The sequence below is a fragment of the Solanum dulcamara genome, chromosome 4 (assembly GCF_947179165.1).
Source record: "Solanum dulcamara chromosome 4, daSolDulc1.2, whole genome shotgun sequence".
Lineage (NCBI taxonomy): Eukaryota > Viridiplantae > Streptophyta > Magnoliopsida > Solanales > Solanaceae > Solanum > Solanum dulcamara.
In genome coordinates this window covers 8,214,055-8,232,968 of record NC_077240.1, presented here as the reverse complement: position 1 = coordinate 8,232,968, position 18,914 = coordinate 8,214,055, and the positions used below count along the sequence as shown (strand labels likewise).

The 18,914-nt window shown below is 33.4% G+C and overlaps 2 protein-coding genes and 1 pseudogene across 3 annotated transcripts; all 3 read right to left on the bottom strand.

Annotated features, from left to right (window-relative positions):
- Nucleotides 1-658: 658 nt before the first annotated feature.
- Nucleotides 659-12,186, bottom strand: LOC129885958 (uncharacterized). 2 transcript variants are annotated; one of them, XM_055960456.1, is made up of 10 exons: nucleotides 12,040-12,186; nucleotides 10,765-11,316; nucleotides 9,461-10,565; nucleotides 8,935-9,381; nucleotides 7,415-8,834; nucleotides 4,797-5,205; nucleotides 3,105-4,200; nucleotides 2,634-3,029; nucleotides 1,618-2,526; nucleotides 659-1,456 (listed from the first exon to the last, which is right to left on the bottom strand). In XM_055960456.1, exons 2-10 carry the CDS (start codon nucleotides 11,274-11,276, stop codon nucleotides 899-901), a joined length of 6,852 nt encoding a protein of 2,283 aa, XP_055816431.1. In that variant the 5' UTR covers nucleotides 11,277-11,316; nucleotides 12,040-12,186; the 3' UTR covers nucleotides 659-898. The 2 variants fall into 2 exon arrangements, with proteins under 2 accessions (XP_055816431.1, XP_055816432.1); XM_055960457.1 differs by lacking the exon at nucleotides 12,040-12,186 and adding an exon at nucleotides 11,460-11,848.
- A 770-nt stretch (nucleotides 12,187-12,956) lies between these two features.
- On the bottom strand, nucleotides 12,957-13,969 carry LOC129885967 (putative germin-like protein 2-1). Its single transcript, XM_055960466.1, has 2 exons — nucleotides 13,815-13,969; nucleotides 12,957-13,707 (listed from the first exon to the last, which is right to left on the bottom strand). The coding sequence occupies exons 1-2, from the start codon at nucleotides 13,936-13,938 to the stop codon at nucleotides 13,145-13,147; spliced, it is 687 nt and encodes a 228-aa protein (XP_055816441.1). The 5' UTR covers nucleotides 13,939-13,969; the 3' UTR covers nucleotides 12,957-13,144.
- A 3,762-nt stretch (nucleotides 13,970-17,731) lies between these two features.
- LOC129888019 (germin-like protein subfamily 1 member 20) lies at nucleotides 17,732-18,703 on the bottom strand (annotated as a pseudogene).
- Nucleotides 18,704-18,914: the final 211 nt, after the last annotated feature.

The window sequence follows — 18,914 nt, the reverse complement described above, 5'->3', positions numbered from 1 at the left end:
CAAATTTGTAGTATTTATTGAATTTGATTTAAGTATTTAGCCGTATTACTTTCGGATCCAACCATGTAGGAACACAACAGTATTATTAATAGTAGTTTTATTGTAGTATACAGTTGAATAAAAACTAGAAATACAACTAGAGTATGTAAATCCAATCCCCTTTATTTGAAAATGAGCAGCATGAACTGCGAACAAATTCAATTCCAGCTATATACACTTCCCTTAGCAGAATTTCTGATATTGGATCAAAGAAAAGAAAATAGATGGTGTCCTTTCTCTCTTTGAAATGGCAAATACTTTTATTATGAATTAAGTGACTTGAGAATTTCTCCCCTTACCTTCTCGATTTTCATCTTTTTCTGCTAAAAGCATTGCTTACTCTCCTTTTCCCCTTCTAGACACCCGACTTACTGATAAAGAAAAAGGTGAAAGGTATTATTCGCTCTTTCTTTCATCCGTGTCATATTAGAAGAGGTAATTTCATGTGATCAACAGGTCACGGGTTCAGGCCTTGGAAATAGCCTCTGACAGAAATGCAAGGTAAAGCTACGTACAATAGACCCTTGTAGTCGGGCCCTTCCCCGCATCCTGCGCATAGCGGAAGCGTAGTGCACCGGACTGCCCCTTATCTCTCTCTTTTGGGATATGTATAATATAGTTAATAGAGAATTTCAGAACAGATTTCTTCAAAATTAGAGAAATGTGTATCATTAAAAAAAAATACGAAAAAGATGACGATAGAAGTATTGATTGTCATCCAAATTCCACATAAACAGTTCTTTCTAGAAAAATAAAATTTCTAATGAAGAGAAAAGAATATACTTGAGGAGATGGCTAAGACAGTTTACATCCAACTCCTCCAAAGATTTTACCGGGTATGTATTCCCATCCATGGATCTCATGGTATGTAGGGCAAAATGTAGTCCAATCCAATCCCCATATGGCCATAGCAGAAAAAATCTACAAGCCCTTGACGTTTGGTAGGTATCATCCCCTGATAAGGATAATCTCGCTGCATTTCTTGACTGTTTGAGTTCAAAACCATGTCTACTTGCTCACCGTGCATTAAGTGAATACCAAATTCCTTGATGCTAAAACCATCCATAGTAATAACTGTGACATTCAAGGTGTCACCAGCATCCAGCTGACTCTGAAATTTCCAATGGCTGAACCATAACATTTCATTTTGGCCTTCAGGAAGACCATAGCAAGTTGGGCTATAAACCAGTTTCACATTTTTCTGCTCATTATGGATTATCAAATAAAATTGGATACCCTGAACCCAGACTTTCCAGTCAATTGTGTACACTGAGCACACAGTTATGCCCTGGATCTTGAGATCAGGAGGTGAAGGGACAGTGAAAGATAAAGTTGCTCCAGCACTCTTGTAACAAAACCAATTAGGAACCTTGCTCCCCGGAAGATATATGCTGATCAATCCGCTTTCAAACAACACCTGTGTCATGAAGAATCTCATCAAATATGACAAAAAACAAAGGAAGGAGCCAACAGATACAGCCGTTACATGAAGAAATTTAACCACACAAATGAAAGTAGATCCGTCAACCCCTTCTTTGGGGGTGGGCTGGGTTGGGAGAATAAAAGAGGAGAAAGTACCTTTACTGGTCCTCTACTTTCTGTATGAGTTGACATGTTGTACAATTTCACTTCAAAGCTTCCGACAGAATCCCACATGCTTAATTCCAATGACTTCATTGTTTTCTCAATTCCTCCCATGGCTTCCAACTTGAAGCTTCCCTCCATATCAGTGAGTTCTTTACAGCCATTTAAATGGTAAACTTTTGCACGGCACCCTACTGATAGATACGTTACTTTTTCTAGGGAAGTGCAATATCCCACCCCCAAATTGTGGACACGAGGTAGGTCTATGAGAAATTTAAGCATTGTACAAGAACCTAATTCAAGATTGTTGAGCCTGGAAAGAGTTCTGATGCAATCTGGAAGACAACTGATTGGATTTTTACTGAGGTTTAGGTTCTGCAATGACATTAAATTACTGAAGTCCCTTGGAAAAGCAACTTCAGATAGGTTGCACTGAGATAGACTTAAATTAACCAAAGATTTTGGTAAACAAACCCACGGAAGCTCTAGAACTTTTCTTGGCTTCAGAACCCAAGACCGGATAAGTGCATGCCATATTGGGTTCTGTTTTCTCTTAGAGGGTAATTGACTCATTGGGATTTCATTGGCAAGAAACACTTCCAAGGATTGCATCCTCCACAGATCTCTTGGCAACTCTACAAGATTTGAGCAGCCAGATATTATGAAGGTTTTAAGAACTTTTAGCTTGCAAATCTCTCTAGGTAGCTTCTGAAGTCTTTTGCAGTTTTTGATATTTAAGAAAATGAGCCGAGCCTCTAAGGTTCCAATGGATTCATGAACCTCAATGAGATTGACACACTCTTTGAGAATAAGCTTCTCCAGCATTGGGAGTCCTGAAAAATCAGGAGTTCTGAAAAGAGAATGAGAGTGGCTGAGGTTGAGAATTTTTACCAGTGGAAGCACCTACAATGAGAAAGATTACCAGAAAAGGACAAGTAATGAGTTATCCATATTCTACAACACTTCATTAAAAGTGGAGGAAACTAATAACACAAAAACAATTGTCATACTCTTCTTCCTTCCCACAGTCTTTCCAGACAGCTGTTCCGCATGTCAAGAACAGACAAGCTCTCCAATGGAAAATCATTTGGCACACACTTCAAAGGAAAACCTCTCCAGTATAGCCACCTCAGGTTCTTGGGAAAATCTTTATAAGCACCACTTAGGTGTGTATAATTTATCTGAAGCAGTCTTAGCTTGTTCATAACTGTAAAGAGATTCGTTCCCAATTCAAGCTCATTAAAGGTTTTTGAAGAAAATTTGTTGGGATGCCTGGAGAAACCGAACCGATGACTCTTAAATTCTGAAAACAGACACTTTCTTCCACTGCTAGAATTTCCCATGAAGGACTGGTCTTCCTTTACCATATTCATGTCAAAGAAAAGACCTTCAATTGTCTCTGAGCCCTGAAAAAAGAATTAGAGAAGAGCTTAGCAGTGTCCAAAAGAAAAGGAAGTATACACCAGAAAGGAAATTTTTACCATGTTTTCTCTCAATACATTAAATGAATCCTTGTAGTGCCACAACCGGGTGCGCCTCCCAGGCTTCTTAGATGATTCTTGACGGACTATTTCTCTGCCCATGTCCCGAAGCATTTGATGCATTATCAACTTGTTACCCTCAATCATCAACAGGAATCTATCTGTGAGATTCTGAATTCCAACTCTTGTATAAATATAAGATTCGTCTAGCACTGCAATAACATAATCTTTGTCCTTTCTTGTAAAGAAGCAGGCAATGTCAAGGAACAAGTTCTTATCATGATCATCTTTTAATGAGTCATACCCAAATTTTAATTTTTTAATTATCTGGCTCGCAGGAATCGCTTCCAACTTGTCTAGTGCACTCTTCCATACATCGATATTTTTCCCACGAAGAGAAGAACCCAAGACTTGAAGTGCCAGAGGAAGCCCTCCACAATGCTTTACCACCTTTTTGGATAGTTCCATGTAGTCGTCAGCTGGGTGGTCCTCCCCAAAGGAATGCCAACTGAAAAGCTCCAGTGATTCAGCATTACCCATTTCCCTGACTTTATGGAATTTTTGAATTTCATGAACCTTCAGCAAACATGAATTCTTAGTTGTTATGATTATTTTACTTCCTGGACAGAACCAATTTTTCATTCCAATTATAGCATGAATTTGTTCTTGTTGATCAATGTCATCCAATATGACTAGAACTCTTTTAAAACATATAGCATCTCGTATCTTGATGATCCCTTCATCAGTATCTTGTATTTTACTCTTTTTCCCAGTTAAATCATAAAGGAGCTGCTTCTGTAAGCGAATTAAACCATCAGGTTGCTGAGAAATATCTTGGATATTTGCAAGAAAGCTACTACCTTCAAATCTTCTAAAGTTTGTAGTGAAAACATATTTGGCAACAGTTGTCTTCCCAATTCCGCTCATCCCGCAAATTGCAATAACATTATCATCATGTGATCCGTCTTGCAACCATGAAATGATATTTTTGACCCGTGAACTGATCCCAACCAGGTAAGGTGCAACACTTGATATTGTCCGGTTCAATATATCCTCAATGAATTGAAGAATTTCGTCAATGAACACTGATTCCTTCCTAATCAATTACCAAGGAGCAAATGGATTGGAAAAAATTATCACATCAGACTTTAACGACTTATAAAGGAATTTCTATGCAAGCAAGATAAGTTACAAGTGTGTAACCGGCAAAGTAATTGGAATAAAACTGGAAAGCGAAAAAAAAGAAGAAGAGGAAATCCAGCATCCTAACTTAAGACAAGACAGACATATATGAAATTTATCTATTCCAACCTATTCATAAAAGTAATTTGATCCCTAATTTCATTACCTTTTTGATGAAACCAGTTTATATCATACAATATTTGGATGTCTAAATGGAAAGATTCTAAAACTCAAGTTGTCAACACACACATCCATAAATATTTGAGACTTCAAGCAGATTTTAATTCACTGGATATTAATGTACTGAGATAGAACCCGTAGTTCTCTCCCCCCCCCCCCCCCTTTTCCCCCTAAATAGCTTTAATTTCACCTTCAATGATTTTATAACATTCCTCAAGAAATGCATCTCAAATAGCAATATGCAAGATGAAACAAGTTCAAAAAGGTTATTTGGAAACAGAATCTTAATCTATTCTTGATTACTATGCAGTATGAAGAATCTACTGGTACCTATCCTCTTGATTGTTCACTAGAACACCACCCAAATCTGCCACCTCTCCAAGAGCTGCTCTCCATTTTTGGACCTTATCCATCCAATCCCTCTTTCCTTCATGACTTTCAGCTTCAATTTGCCTCTCATATCTCGTAAATGCTTCTGCAAAACTCTTTTTCTGATCTCTAACTTCAGAAGGATCGACATGATAGAAGACAGGAAGAATTGCATGCCCTTTTGTCCTCTTATGTTCAAGGATTTTGACAAGTTCATCAAGGCACCACGTCGAAGTAGCATAGTTCTTCGAGAGGATAATTATTGAACTCCTCGAATTTATAATTGCATTCTCCAATTCCGTCTTAATATTTTCCCCTCTCTCAATCTCATTGTCATCCTTAAACGTACGCCACCCTGCACCTACCAAAGCTGCATAAAGAGTGTCAGTAAAAGTCTTGCGGGTGTCTTCGCCTCTAAAACTCAAGAACACATGATAAATGCTTGGAGAAACAAAAGAGGAGGATGTTTGTGGTCCTTCAGAACCCATCAGATCAAGTTGACCAATTTCTCTGAGTGAGGAAGGATACACAATTACACAATGCTTCAAAAGCCAAATATATGAAATAACGACAAGAAAATGCAGACTAGAGAAAGCTAGTATTAGGCTAGTTCCATTATCTTCTAATAAATTAATAAGCTATATTTTTTGATTATCAAAAAGCTTAATTAACTAATCCTTTTTGATTATTCTATTCAGGAATGTGCAGATATGGAGTCATTAGTTGCACCGGCCAATACATAGAGCATCCAATGCTACATAATAAAATTAAAAAAAGTTGATGCCTTTTCATGTTCATCTACTACAGCACTTCTTTTATGGCCAGTGAATGTAGCATTAGAAGCAAAAGTATGCATTTTGGTTGGCACAATAAGATGATTTCAAGATTGATTGCATAATAGTGTAATAAGGAACCTTCATTATTCTATACATGTAGGTAGGTAAATACATGCTCTGAAATGTGATAAAAGCCCCAGGGCGGCCGCCATCTCTCTTCTTGGCTCTTGCTGCAAAGTGACAATCCATGGCTTCCCACAATTTCTGAATTTTCCATCTGGACCTAATACAATTTTCCGATGCTCAAACTTTCAAAACAGTTAGCCTGTTGGGTTATTTCAAAAGTTATTTAGGTCGATTAAAGTATTGGTCATAAATCCAATAGGCTCAATATTAAGTTTTAATTGATTTACTTTTTTTATATAATTTTATTTGTATCTAATTAAATATATTAAATATTATGTATGAGTTAATTTGGATTATATATCAATCTAATTTTTAATGGGATAATTTTAAATATATATATATATATAAATCAAAATAAATAGTTTACAATAAATATAGTCATGTTCTTTTATATTAAAAAATAGCCAAAAGTGTGAGGTTTAGCGAGAAACGTGGCTAAATGGATATATATATATATATATATATATATATATATTGTTTTATACAATACATATACATTATATAAATAGTTTAGTTGTGTAAAAATTATTCGTTAAATTTAGAAAAAGTAAAACTAACATGGTTTTCCTGTATGAACATACTAAATTCATCAATAATAAAACTTAAAAACTATTTCCAAAAGCAAAGCTAAATAACTAGGCATAAAAGAGTCTATGAGTTATAATATGAAAAACTGAGTCGAATTCGTAAGCTATATTTTCTAGAATTCAGAACGAAAAATTCTAGTTTCAGTCTCTGGGTAATGTTGTTAGGTTTTATAATGTAATTTTCACTACGTAGGATTTTGAAGGGTCATTCAATTCTCAATCATGAACAACTTCAAATTGCTGACTTGCCAAGTAGATCAACCTACCCAAAACGGAATCTATCCGCCCAAAGCTTATGTCGTACTGCATAATTTTAATAATTATCGAGGAGGAAACAAGTTATGTCGTACTGCATAATTTTAAATTCGTACAAAATTTATGTCGTTCAGTTTCAAAATTCACAAGTTATGTCGTAAGAGGTAAAACTAAGTTCATATAAAATTTATGTCCTAAGAGGCAAACAAAAGTTCTATAAACTTATGTCGAGCGAATGCGAATTAAGTCATAGATAAAGGTATTCTGGTCTAAAAATTTTCATTAAATGAGTAGCAGTGGCAAAAAATAAAAATCATTTCACCCCAAAATAGGGGCAACCCGTGCAAAAACTTCATTTCACCTGGCTATTTTTATATTTATTTATTTATTTGAAAAAATAAATCTACTTATCGAAGCTCGGAGACGAGTGCTTATTTAGCTCTACATTCTTGAAGTGCTTCAACCTTATTAAAGATGAATTCTCTGTGAAATTATTTTTTCATCTTTAAATTATAATCTTTTATCATTGTAACCAACGGGTAAGAACAACAATTGGTACAGGAGGAAAGTATCTAAGACCCAAAATGGCTGCTATAAAAATAGACTAAATTTGTATATTGAGAAGGAATCAATCATCCAACAATTACAACATCTACTTTCATTATCCCACCACCAAATAACAGCTCAGATAACTTTCAAAGTCAATGTCAAATCTACACCCCCTTACTCTATTTAACCATCAAGATTCAAGAATAAATGGAGAGATGATAGACACCTGAACTTAGCTCATAAGGAGACAAATCTCCACCAATTGCATGCTGTAGTGGATAGGAAGCTCGACGACATCCCTCTGCATTCTTAGATAGGTTGTCTTCCTCACTTTGTTCGCTGCCCACAAGATGGACACCAAATTCCTTAACTAAGCAACCCACGCTTAATGAAACAACAACTTGATCTCCTCTTTCTAGCTGATTTCCAAACTTCCAATGACTAAACCATAGCATTGGATTACCAGGACTTGCAATTCCAAAAATTGTTGGACCATAAATCCATTTGATTCCCTTGGTCTTATTGCTCACTTTTATGAAGTGCCTTTCACTGAAACATTCATCATAGTATTCTGCATAAGCAACACATATCTTTAATCCTTGGATCTTAGCATTAGGAAGTTGAGGCACAGTGAAAGCTATTGAGCTCCCTGTGCTTATATTATTGAACTTGGGAGGAACCTTGCCTCCAGGAATGTAAATGTTGTGTATACCAAATTCGTATAGTCCCTGAACGGGACCTTTGCTTTTCGTTGAGGTCAGATAGTTGCAAAGTTCCACATCTACTTCTATAACCTCCAAATTATCTAGGCAAGACAGATCGAGGATATCATGAATGTCTTCAATAGGATCTAGCTTGAATACTCCCTGAACCTCGACCAGTTTTTCACAATTCTGCAAGTGCAAGTCAAGTGTCCTCATGAAGTTGGGTAAATTTGTTACTCTGTTCAGTGATCTGCAGTTACATGCATTCAATATTTGTAAGCTCAACGGAAGCTCAGGGATCAACTGGAGCCTTGTGCAGTCAGCTAACTGAAAGGACTGCAGCATAGTTAGGCTCTTCAGGCTCTCTGGCAGGGTGGAAATGAAATTTCCTCTTAGACTCAGATATTTCAAGGAGGATAGTACAGAAAGATCGTAGGGAATAACGGTGTCAGTCAGATTGCAATGTGAAATATCCAAACTTTGTAACGTGATCTGAAAGAGTTGTGACATTGAACCTGCTGATTTTGGCCACAGTGACCAGAAGATTGAATAGACTGATTTAGCAGACAGAGAGTCGCTGCATATTGGCTTTTCAGCCTTAGAGGAAAATTGATCTCTTTTAGTCACATTCCGTGGAAATGATTGCAAATATTTAGTATTTCTCATTAATGTGGAAAACTCCAGCTTCGAGCACCCACAAAGTGTTAGTTCTTCTAAGGATTTGATTTGCCCAATTTTCCTTGGAAGCTTCCTAAGGTTCTCGCATCCCTTCAGATTTAAGACAAGAAGTTTATGGAGTCTTCCAATGGACTCATGGACCTTAACCAAACTTATGCAGTCTTCAAGAATCACTCTTTCTAGATTCGGCAGTCCAGAGAAGTCAGGGGTCTTTATGAGACTATGTGAGCGACCAAGATCAAGTATCTTCAATGATCGTAGAGACTGGGCAAAAATAGGTAAAGAGAGAGTCAGTGAAGAAAAATATCAAGTCTGCCAGAACACAATCAGCCACAAAATTAGACATGAGTGGAAGTCAGCAAACCTTTGCTCCCTCCCAGGTTTGCTGCAAGTTGCTATTCCTCATTTCAAGAACTACAAGATTTTCATGAGGGAAGCCACTTGGAAAGGATGTTAATTGGAATCCATACCAGCACATCCATCTTAACTTCTTTGGAAATCCTTCAAAGGTGCCAGAAAGCTGCACATTCTCCATCTCAAGATATCTCAATTCTTGCATTTTAGAAAATGCTTTAGCACTCATTCCAGCTTCATTTTGTACAGTCTGTGATCTTGCTGAAACATAATTCCCTTGACACGAAGAGAAAAAGTCTAGGGAAAGCCTCTTTGATGATTTTTTCTTGAGAGTCAACGTTGAAGTACTCTGTATATCGTCAGAGTAAGGCCTTTTTGATATACTTTCATGTCTGTATGGTTTGCTTTCATCTGAACCACACATCTTAAGAACAAGCCCTTCAATAGATTCTGTAACCTGACATGGAAAGCAACATTGAAGTGAAAATGAGCTCCAAGAAAAAGAAGGAAATTGGTACAGGAGGAATAAGCCATACAGTTTCTTCCTGCAGTATACTGAGGGCATCCTTGTGGTGCCAGATTCTGCTGCGTTTACCGGGTTCTATGGGTGATTCTCCACAGATGACCTCTTTACCCATTTCCTGTAGTAACTGATGCATCATTAGCTTGTTATCAGGAGTCACTGTCAGGAGATATCTATCAATGAGATTCTGTATTTCAGCAGTAGCATGGAAACCACATTCATCCAGAACTTTGATTGTATAATCTTTGTCCTTCCTGACAAAGAAGCAAGCAATATCAAGAAATACATTTTTATCATGATCATCTGGCAAAGCTTCATAGCTTAGTTCAAGAACTTTATGGTTATGGCATTCAGAATATCTTTCTAATTTCTTTATTGCACCTTCCCACATATCTATACTACTTCCACCACGTAACGAAGAGGCTAGAACCTGAAGAGCTAAAGGAACCCCACGACAATGTTTAACTATCTGCTTGGATTGCTTCATGTACTCCTTCACGGGATGGTCTTGTCCAAAAGTATGCAAGCTGAAGAGCTTAAGTGCCTCGTGATTGTCCAGCCTCTTGCTTTCATACATCACACAAGCATCATGAGGCTTTAGCAAGCGTTCATTTGTAGTTGTTATAATAACTTTACTCCCTGGAGGAATCCAATCTCTTGAATCAAGTATTGCTTTCAGTTGATTCAAATCATCAACATCATCAAGAACAAGAAGAAACTTTTTATGGACTAAACATTCTTTGATCGTGGAAGCTCCTCTATCAATATCATTTAGATCAATCTTATCCTCTTTCAAAAGATCTGAAAGAAGGTTTTTCTGCAGGTTAATCAAACCACAGCTTTCTTTTGCAATTTCTCGAATATCTCCAAGAAAACTGCTGCATTGAAATCTGTCACAATGTAGGTTAAAAAGAGCTTTGGCAATGGTTGTTTTCCCTATTCCAGGTTCTCCAAAAATCATCAATGTGTGAGAATTAGTCGAGCTATCTTGTAACCAGAAAGTAATCTCTTTTACACGGGAATATATTCCAACTGGATATGGGGCAAAACTCAAAACTTTGCGAAACAGCTTACCCCAAATGTCCTCAACAATTTCTTGAATAAACTTCAGCTCATCCCTGCAGGAAGAAAAGGACAACTTAGATAGATAGCATCATAGCACTGGTTAAAATGCAAACTATGTCAGCACTGAACAAGATGGAAGTTGAATGTCCACAAACAACCCTGATGAGATAAATGTTGAAAAACAACAGAATATAAGAAATATCAAAAACATTTTAAACAATGTAGAGCCAAAATAAATTTAATTTAGCTTACCCATCTTCTAGAACTATCCCTGCCATATTTGCAACCTCCTTGAGAGATGCTCTCCATATCTTTATCTTTGATATGCGCTCATTCCTTCTTTCAACCGCCTCCACCATGATCTGCTCTTCGTAATTATGAAATGCTTTCTCATAAGACCCTCTCTGCTTTCTAACATGGGATGGATCTACACGATAGAACACAGGTAGAATCATATGACCAGTGCTTTGCTTCCGTTCAAGGATGTTCACAAGTTCATCTAGACACCTTCTAGAATATCCGTAATCTTCTGAGAATACAATTATTGAAATCCTTGATTCCTTGACTGCCTTTTGCAATTCTGATCCAACAATCTTTCCTTTTCTAGCTTCACTGTGTTTCTTGAATGTTTGAATACCTACATCAGTCAATGCAGTGTGTAGGAGATTGATAAAGTTCATGCTGATATCGTGTCCTCTATAACTCAAGTAGACATGATAAGAGCATCTAGTCCTAGAGACTGATGCCTTTTCAGCTCTCATCATGAATATTGATCAAAAGCTCTAAATGAAGATGCTCTTTAATCTGCAAAATTCATCAAAACAAGAAACATAAAGGTATATAAGTTACTTGAAATTATGTTGTCTTATGCAACAACAACAACAAACCTAGCGTGATCCCACAAGTGGGGTCTGGGAAGGGTAGAGTGTACACAGACTTTACCCTACCTTTGAGAAGATAGAGAGGTTGTGAGATTGTTTCCGAAAGACCTTTAGCTGAGCAAACATTGAAAAAAGAGACAATAGCAACAAACAAAAACAACAACGAAATAATAAGATACCCAGGAGAAACAACAAGTAGTGATAGAAATCTAAATTTAAATTGGAAGATGGGAAGTGGTTATTACTGCAATTTTTTAAATCTTTTTTTAGTATTGATGAATATATAACTTTGGTAGTAAAAATATCCCTTTGACATGGATTGTCTTTAACAAAAAATGCAGTAGTCAAATGTTGTATCAGATAACTCCAAAAATTACAATATCCAGACATTTGATTTGACTACAAAATGGTTTTCTTCAGCATAGGTCCATTACATATTTACATTGCATAACTACAAACATTGATTACTTTTAATGCTGCTCACTACATTATATATAATAAAAATACGGCAGCTGAGTCTAACTCAACCCTAAAACTCAAAATAGGAAGTAATTAATCTAATAGTATTCATGATTTTGACCCTAGTCATCTGCAGTTAAATCACAAAATAAGAAGAATTTTTAGGAAAAATAGACAAAGAACTAACCTTGTTTTGTATATGATACTGCCAGGATTAAGCTTAAGTAATTGAACTCTTGGATGGTTATTATACACAGGCGAAGCACTGCACAAGAAGAACCCCATCGGAAATTCAAACGAAGATGCACAGTGGTTCTCCTCCTCCCCAAGTCGAGTCAAATCATATAAAAATACTTTTAAAATATAATTTGTTTGCCAAAAAATATGGTACAGCTATGAATCATTTCTATAAAGATAAAATGAATATTTTAAAATTTATTTATTTATTAAAAAGAAAGTCATATAGATTAAAATAGAGGAGTATTAAATTAAAATTTGTATTCTTTTTTAAATAAATTAAAAATAATAAATAATTTTTTTAGAAAAAAGATTTTTAAAAAATAAAAATAAAGTGAAAGTTGGAGAAACTTTATTACTTATGACATCAAGCGAGCTATTTTTTTTATCTCACAAATCAAAATTTTATATATTTGGATTTATAAACATTGTGTTCGATAATTATATATATATAATTAATATAGTTGTGTGACTTATAAAGTAATTTTTTTTTCATAGTTATAACTCCTATACTAATCTTTATAATATTTCATTGACGCTTTTGAATCAAACCTTTATTTACTTTTCTTTTCTTTTTAAGCACACTTCACAAGTTAAGTACAACTGCCTCCGTTAATTAATCCCTTATGGAGTTTACGTGGCGGCTGGCTTGAGTTCCTAGCTCTAATAGTAAAAATGGACTACTGCTTTTTGAATTATTTTTTTTTATATATATATAAAAATGAGCAATAATCTTTTGTACCTCATCTATTTATAATCATAAACATATTGCCAGTAATAATGTAAAGCAAAATATCACAAATACTATATATAACGTGTTTTAATTTGAAATTTTGTGAATGGTTCTGAGAAATATACATTATTATCACAATAAATGATAAAGATAATTTTACTAATGGAAATCCTCGTTTTAGTACATCCAATACAAAGATATCAATGAAACCAGTCCACAAGATGACTAGATCATGATATTTATTTATGATTTCTTAATTTCCAAACATAAGCACACACATAACATATAGCGCCAAAGTATTATTTGGCTTATACTAATTTATTTAGTTGTTATCCCACCAGAATTGTGATTGAAGATAATCCACAATTTTCTTATCAATTTGGAATGCTTTTGCAAGAACATCATCACTGATTGGTGGATCTGAACCAAATACTGCATTCGCGATAGTGATGACTCCTGGATTTTGACTACTCAGTCCGGCAAATGCAACAGCGTTAGTCTTTCCCACATTAAATTGAAAATGAATGAGACCTATCGGAAAAACAAACACATCTCCAGGATGTAGGATTTTGGTAAAGAGCTTATTCTTCATATTTGGACCAGGATTCGAAAGGACAAATCCAACATAGAGTGTACCCTCAAAGACAGCAAGAACTTCAGTTCCTCTGGGGTGAGTATGAGGTGGGTTGAGACCGTATGGTGCAAAATCAATACGAGCTAAAGAAATGCCCAGAGTGTTCAGTCCAGGCAAGTTGATGACGTTCACTGCAGTTACAGCTGATCCAAGTTGATTTGAAATATTTCCGGGCATGTTTAGCCCTGGTCTAAAGAAGTCATCAGCAGTGACATCCATTGGATTCTTGCAAAATTTTCCATTCACGAAAACTATACATAGAAATAACAATTAGAAAATGAAAATAACAATAAAATACAAGCTAAGTAGTAATTTTTTAAAAATAGCCATGTATCAAATTCTGTGTTTTAATAATTACCAGCATTCATGGAGTCATTAACAGCAACACAAAAGTCTTGTAAAGGACTAGGATCAGATGCATGGCTTATTGAAGTCACCACAGCCAATATAGCAATGGCTAATACAAAGGATTTAAGAGCCATTACTAATTAGAAACTCTATATATATTGTAACAATTTGTTTGATGTGAGAAATATGATAAGAGAGGCATGCCTATTTATAGATGAAAAAAATTGTTTGAATTAGTCATCAAATTAATTAAACTTCTACTAAGTTTGGACTAGGCTTCCTACAATAATAATTTACCAAGTCATAAATGGTGAATATTTGAGCATTTGAGTCGTGATTTTCCATCAAAAACTATATAGTAAAGACTAAATTAACACTTAATCATATTTTTCAAGAACGTACAGATAGTCTATAACCACTATAAAGACTTCGTCATACTTTTTGAGGAAAATTAAAATCTCGAATCAATTGGGACAGTGCTTTACATCTTTAAAAAAAATGAATAATTTTTGCCTAGGACAACCAAATTATATAAAAGCCAAAAAAACAACAACAAATGAAACTATTATAGAGATGTATGTATTAAGAGAAAATCTCACAAGTTGGGTCAATACATAGGTGATAATATTACATTGTGGTTAAATATTTAAGATTTTCATCATTAAATTCATTATAATGTTTAAATTATGGGTTCAAATTCAACATTTGTTGAGATTTTAGTAAATTTCTCTTTATATATGTATATATATCGTTGCTGTGTGTTAAAAGTTATGAGTTCAAATGAATATATATGTAGCCAAAAGGCTACATCCTCCTGAGTCCTGATTGGGGCACAATATATTAACAGTAATAATAAGAATTTGGTTAAATTAAGAGAAGTTTGAATTGGTAAATAAATGTGAATTAATTGAATTGATCAAATGTTTCCTTTCTCTCAAACTTTGATCATACGTTGCCATCTCAAAGCATGTAAACTATTGAAAGTTTTGAGGGAGTATTATTAGTCCTTTTAACTTTGATTTTCTGATTTTCCAATTTTGACTTTATTACTTTGTTTTGTTGAATCATTTATATTTGTTTATTTAGCAGAGTGAATGACATATAGGGGGATGATTATAGTTAAGATTTTCCTTCTAATTTTATTTTTTGTGGTACTCTTCTAATTACTTCCTAATGCTGCGTACTGACCATTTCCAATGGTCCGGGGGATTAATTAGTCTTTGTAGTTGTTGAAGAAGAGTCCATCAGGATTTTGGTTTATTATAAACTAAACATGAAAGACTTGGTAATTAAGAAGCTGTCTTAATTAATTCATTGTTTGGTATTTTGAGGGAGTTTAATTCGAGGACTCATCTAGAAATTTTTCAAAAATAAATACATGGCTTTAGTTCATTTCATGTTCATTAAAAAATATAAAATATAATTTACTAAGTTATTTTTATTTATAAATAACTAGTGAATTTGATCGCGCTTCACGCAATATTAAAAATCTAATTACATTTTATAAAAAAATAATATATATTTTTCCTTTTATAAGTAAATATTTGTTAAGTGGTTTCCAAATTCTTTTAAGGTCCATATGAAATAGGGAAGGTTGTATCCGTTCCATAAACAAAGAGCCATTATTGGCACCGTTTCTTTTTCTTAATGTTTTGACATTTAATTTAATTATCATTGATTAGAATATGAGGAAAATGACAAAATTTGAGAAAAAAGATAAATGTCATCTTTGACTCCTTAAATCTAGCTTTATTATATATAAAGATTTGATTCAAAGAAGAAAAAAGCAAAAAAAATAATAGAAAAAAGACAAATACAAATGAAAATTATAGAGAGTGCCACATCATCTTGGTCATGAAAATTCCAAATATAACTTAAAATTTTATTTGGAATTCAGAAAAACACCCAAAATCTTGTTTTCACTTTCTCTTTTTCATTTTTAAATTTATTTTAGTTTTAAAAAAATCCCAATTTTTTCATTTTCATAAAAATAACCTCATTTTAAATCATATTCCTTGTTCAAATAATATTTTATATTATTTTAAAAATATATTTTAATTCTAAATATTAACTCCAAAAATTATATTCAAACACAACTCGAACTTTAAAAATTTCAAATAAAATGAATATTTTTTTATTTCGGACAAACGCCTATAAATTTTTGGTTAGCTATTTGTTAAAAATATCAATATTTTTTCTCCTATTTGCTAAAATCTTTAGAGGAAAATTCATAGAAAAAAACATCACTCATATCTCCATCACATCAAAGAGTGCACCCCAAAAGATTAATATCATCACGGAAAGATGAATACTACTAAATGATTATCACTCAAAATTCACCATAACAAAAATAAAGAATAGATGAAAAATACACAAAATTCAAAATTCACTATTATATAATCATAAAGAACTCACCTATTCAACCTTTCTAATACTATATGATTGTATATACATATAAATCCAGTATCCACAACATGCTAGAAGAAAATAGCATCAAATAAATATCGATCTAATTTTTTATATCGTCACAAAAACATTCTTCCTTCTTCAAAAATAAATAAATAAATCAAAAAGGATAAAAGAATTAACTATGCAAGTCCACCTCTCTTTGTACATAACTTTTTCTTGTATCAGCATAGCATACATTGCTGCTAAAAAAGAATGAAAAGCATATATATATATATATATATATATATATATATATGCCAAAAAATTATTGAAAGATTATTGCTCTCAAAATTTAATGCAAAAAGTAAATGCAAGAGTAATTGGTAATTATTTTTTAATACGTAATCAAATAATTTGGTCTTACTGTATGGGGGTTATAGGGAGAGGAAAGCTGAAGAAACATAGACATTCAATATGCATTAATTATTCATTTTAATTGGAGAAGTAAAAAATTAACATTAAGGCATGATATGTTACCACTACGTGGGCGGATTTTTATATATAAAAAACAATTAAAAGTATATTATTGTGTTATTAGTATATATAGTGAAATGAAGAGAAAATGCCAAAAAAAAGGAAATAAAAAGATAAATGTAAATAGAAGTCATATAGAGGTGCCACGTCACCTTGTTTATTTATGTTGTTTTTATATATTATATATAGATTTCTTGATAATTGAGCATTGTCAATAGTAAGAAATATGCAATCATCCTGCCCCATAAATGTTATCCATTTTCCCCTAGGTTATTTCTTGAAAAATCATAAATAAGATGAGTATCTTTACTAATTTACCCTTATTCACTTTTTTGAAAAAGAAATTTTTTGGAACTTACAAACTTGTTTTGACTTTTAAAAAAATATTAATTGTAGTGCTATGGAATTTTTTATTTAATTTTGTCTTGATTTGATAAATAAACAACTAATTTATAATACGGTGGACATTAATATAGGACACATAAGGAGTTATTTAATATATATAAGGGTATAGTCAAAAATAATTACACTAATTTTTGTCTTAAATTTCTAAAATGATAATTGCTTTGAAGTAAAAAAAAATTGTTGTTGAAGCGACAATTATTTTAGAAAAAATAGGGAGTGTCACGATCCGAATCCGGGTATGATGACACTTATCTCAATCCACCGAGACAAGTCAGCTTAAAAACTCAACAGAAAGTAAATGCGGAAGTAATTGAGATAAAACAAGGTTTAACTTAGTCAAAAACAAATAAATAATCTCAAAATCCCTCAGACCCCACGTTGAGAAATTTCACTGGGTTGTTGTTGTATAAATAATAATAGCACCATATATATATATATCAAGTACATCTAATACAAAGATCAAGTAAAATCAGTCAACATGACTGGATAATTAATCTTGAAGTTTATTAACAATTACAAAATAAAACACACATTATAAATAATTATAGCACCATATATAGTCTGGCTTATACGACTAATTTAGTTGTTGTCCCACCAAAATTATGACTGGAGATAATCCACAACTTTCTTATCAACCTGGAATGCTTTGGCAAGGACATCGTCATTGATTGGTGGGTCTGAGCCAAATACTGCATTTGCAATAGTGATGACTCCTAGATTTTGACTACTCAATCCAGCAAATGCAACTGCCTTAGTCTTTCCCACATTAAATTGAAAATGAATGAGACCTCTAGGGAAAACAAACACATCTCCAGGAAGTAGAATCTTGGTAAAGAGCTTGTTCTTCATATTTGGGTCGGGATTCGAAAGGACAAAGCCAACGTAGAGCGTGCCCTCAAGGAAAACCAGAATCTCAGCTCCTCTAGGATGCATGTGTGGCGGGTTGACGCCATATGGTGCATAATCAATACGAACTAATGAAATGCCCTAAGTGTTCAGCCCAGGTAAATTAAAGACGTTCACAACAATTATAGCAGATCCAACATTATTTGAAGTATTTACAGCTACGTTTAAGCCTGATTTGAAGAAGTTATCAGCAGTGACAACCTTTGGATCTTTGCATATTTTTCCATTCACGAAAACTGCATAATAAGGAATTATATATATATATATATATATATATATATATATATATATATATATATTCTGAGAACGTACAAACAGTTCATAACAACTACATATAATATAATTAAAGAGTAGTCATGCATATTTATGGAAGATCTATTATTGGAAATGGTCATGATAATATTGGATGTGGAAGAAAAAAGAAGTTGAGTGTGATAGAAACTTTAACAATAAAAATAATAAGAAGATTAATGCATATGGGATCCCAACAATGATCACAAGATGTAGACCTTATAAACATCCAAAGCTATTATTACATTTGGTAAGTTAGAAATTATCAATCAATAACTATATTGATTATTAATTTCTTAAAATTGAATTTATTAAACTGATGATTACGAAAATTTATGTAGTATTTGAATAAGACTTTGTTAAATAACCATCCATTGTAAAGATTAATTGGATAATATAATTAGAATTTTAATGTGAGAATCGTAACCTTGAACATCAAAGATAAAACCTTCGGTGTTGCCATCCTAGCACCTTTTGTTTATAATTGGAAAGACTCCAAGTCTCCCCTATAAAATTATCAGTATATAACTTTTGGTTTTGATTTTAATTTTCTATTCTCATAATTTTATTCAAATTGAATTTTGAA